General features: G+C 31.5%; 1 protein-coding gene across 1 annotated transcript in view; it reads left to right on the top strand.

The window, feature by feature from the left end:
- LOC117103332 overlaps positions 1–1,317 on the top strand; it is a 31,591-nt gene extending 30,274 nt beyond the window's left edge. Inside the window, exon 4 of the mRNA XM_033243871.1 lies at positions 111–1,317. Within this exon, the coding sequence (XP_033099762.1) occupies positions 111–149 (39 nt within the window). The 3' untranslated portion in view covers positions 150–1,317. The remainder of the gene's footprint in view (positions 1–110) is intronic.
- Positions 1,318–1,593: the final 276 nt, after the last annotated feature.

The following is a 1,593-nucleotide window of genomic DNA, read 5'->3' as shown; positions in this document are numbered from 1 at the left end:
GAAGGTATTAGGTAAGACTTTTTGACAAAATAATTTGTACCGCTGAATTCAACTTTCAAAATATTTATGAGCAGTATTTGCCTATATTCATTCAAACCTTATAATTTCAGGTTATATTGGAACTTGAGATATCTCAAATGGAAGGATAAGCATGGAAACACTGAACCTCTTTGCCATTACGTACCGACCAAGTGCCTATAAACTATGAAATCGACGATCTATGTCCATTCACCAAAATTCATTGACAATATTACAATTTGACGGCGTTGTTCCATAAAGTCAAAAACAAAAGCACTGAGAATTGAAAAAAAATGGATTGTTAAAATAGAACAGTGTTGGCCGAACTTTTCAAGTTTTTATTTTGATTACTTGGAACGAATTGAGATCGATGTTGGCATAAAAAGAATATTTTTGTTTATTTCTATGCACACATATCTTTTATTTCTGAATAGACGGTAAGATTGATAAAAAAAAAAGAGAAAGTTGAAAGCGTTGACGGTTATTCTAACATATGACATGATACCGTTGCGACATCACCGTTTTGCTAATCAACTGCACAATTATTTTGTTCGCACAAACACTTTTTGATTCCATTGCACTTGCATGTTAAGAGAACATGTCGTTTGTAATGATAAACTGAAAGAGGATAAAACAACCACCAATAAAGTTGGAAGAAGACATGCTGCAGAAAGCATTGATAGTTTGGCTAAAAATTAGTGTTTTTGGACAAAATAAACGATATTGTTTTAGCCTGGAAAGTTACTCAGTTGTAAAATACTAATAACTTTATTTGTCATTTGTGGGGAACTACAAACATAATATTGAACTGTGTTTGTCCAAGACACGCACACAGAGACCCAGTGAACACAACTTTTTAGGACAATTTGCAATACAGATAGGGTTGTTCATATCGTAAGCCAAGACCTGCAAGTCACTACTATATAATCTACAGTTAAACTTTAAGTAGATAAGTAGATAGAAATAAATTAAATTTATATATTAGAAAGAGGTAAATTTTTTCTTTTCTAATATTAATGTTGGAAGTTGTGAAGGCATTTTCATTACCAGCCTCAGAGCGCTGTCGTTATTGGGTCAGTATTAGCAAACAGCGCGTTGTGAACCTTTGTTAGCTCTCTATTTACGAATTTGAGTAGGCCTTTGGTAAACAAATAAGGAGTTTTATCCGGTCGTACACCATTGTTATCACATTGGTTTGTCTGGTAAACAATTTTCTAAATAAATACTCAGATAATATAGATTTTCTTGCAATTTAAATAAATACTGTATTGGTACTGCCAAGTCACTGGATGTTCAAAATTGTACTCATTTGGATTTATTCAGAATTATAATGCTTAATTAAACATTATTTTATATTACATTATGTCATATTAGTTCAACTGTCATGTACTAGTCTCTCCAAAATATTATTAATAATCTCATTTCATAAACACAGAAACAAGGGAAGCCGGAAATCTTATAAATATTAGTTCAACTGTCATGTACTAGTCTCTCCAAAATATTATTAATAATCTCATTTCATAAACACAGAAACGAGGGAAACCGGAAATGTTATAAAGTTTGCATAATATAATT

The sequence above is a fragment of the Anneissia japonica genome, unplaced genomic scaffold (assembly GCF_011630105.1).
Source record: "Anneissia japonica isolate Jap-2015-1 unplaced genomic scaffold, ASM1163010v1 scaffold287728_len311106_cov174, whole genome shotgun sequence".
In the NCBI taxonomy this organism is placed as follows: Eukaryota; Metazoa; Echinodermata; class Crinoidea; order Comatulida; family Comatulidae; genus Anneissia; species Anneissia japonica.
This window is presented reverse-complemented; position numbering and strand designations above follow the sequence as displayed.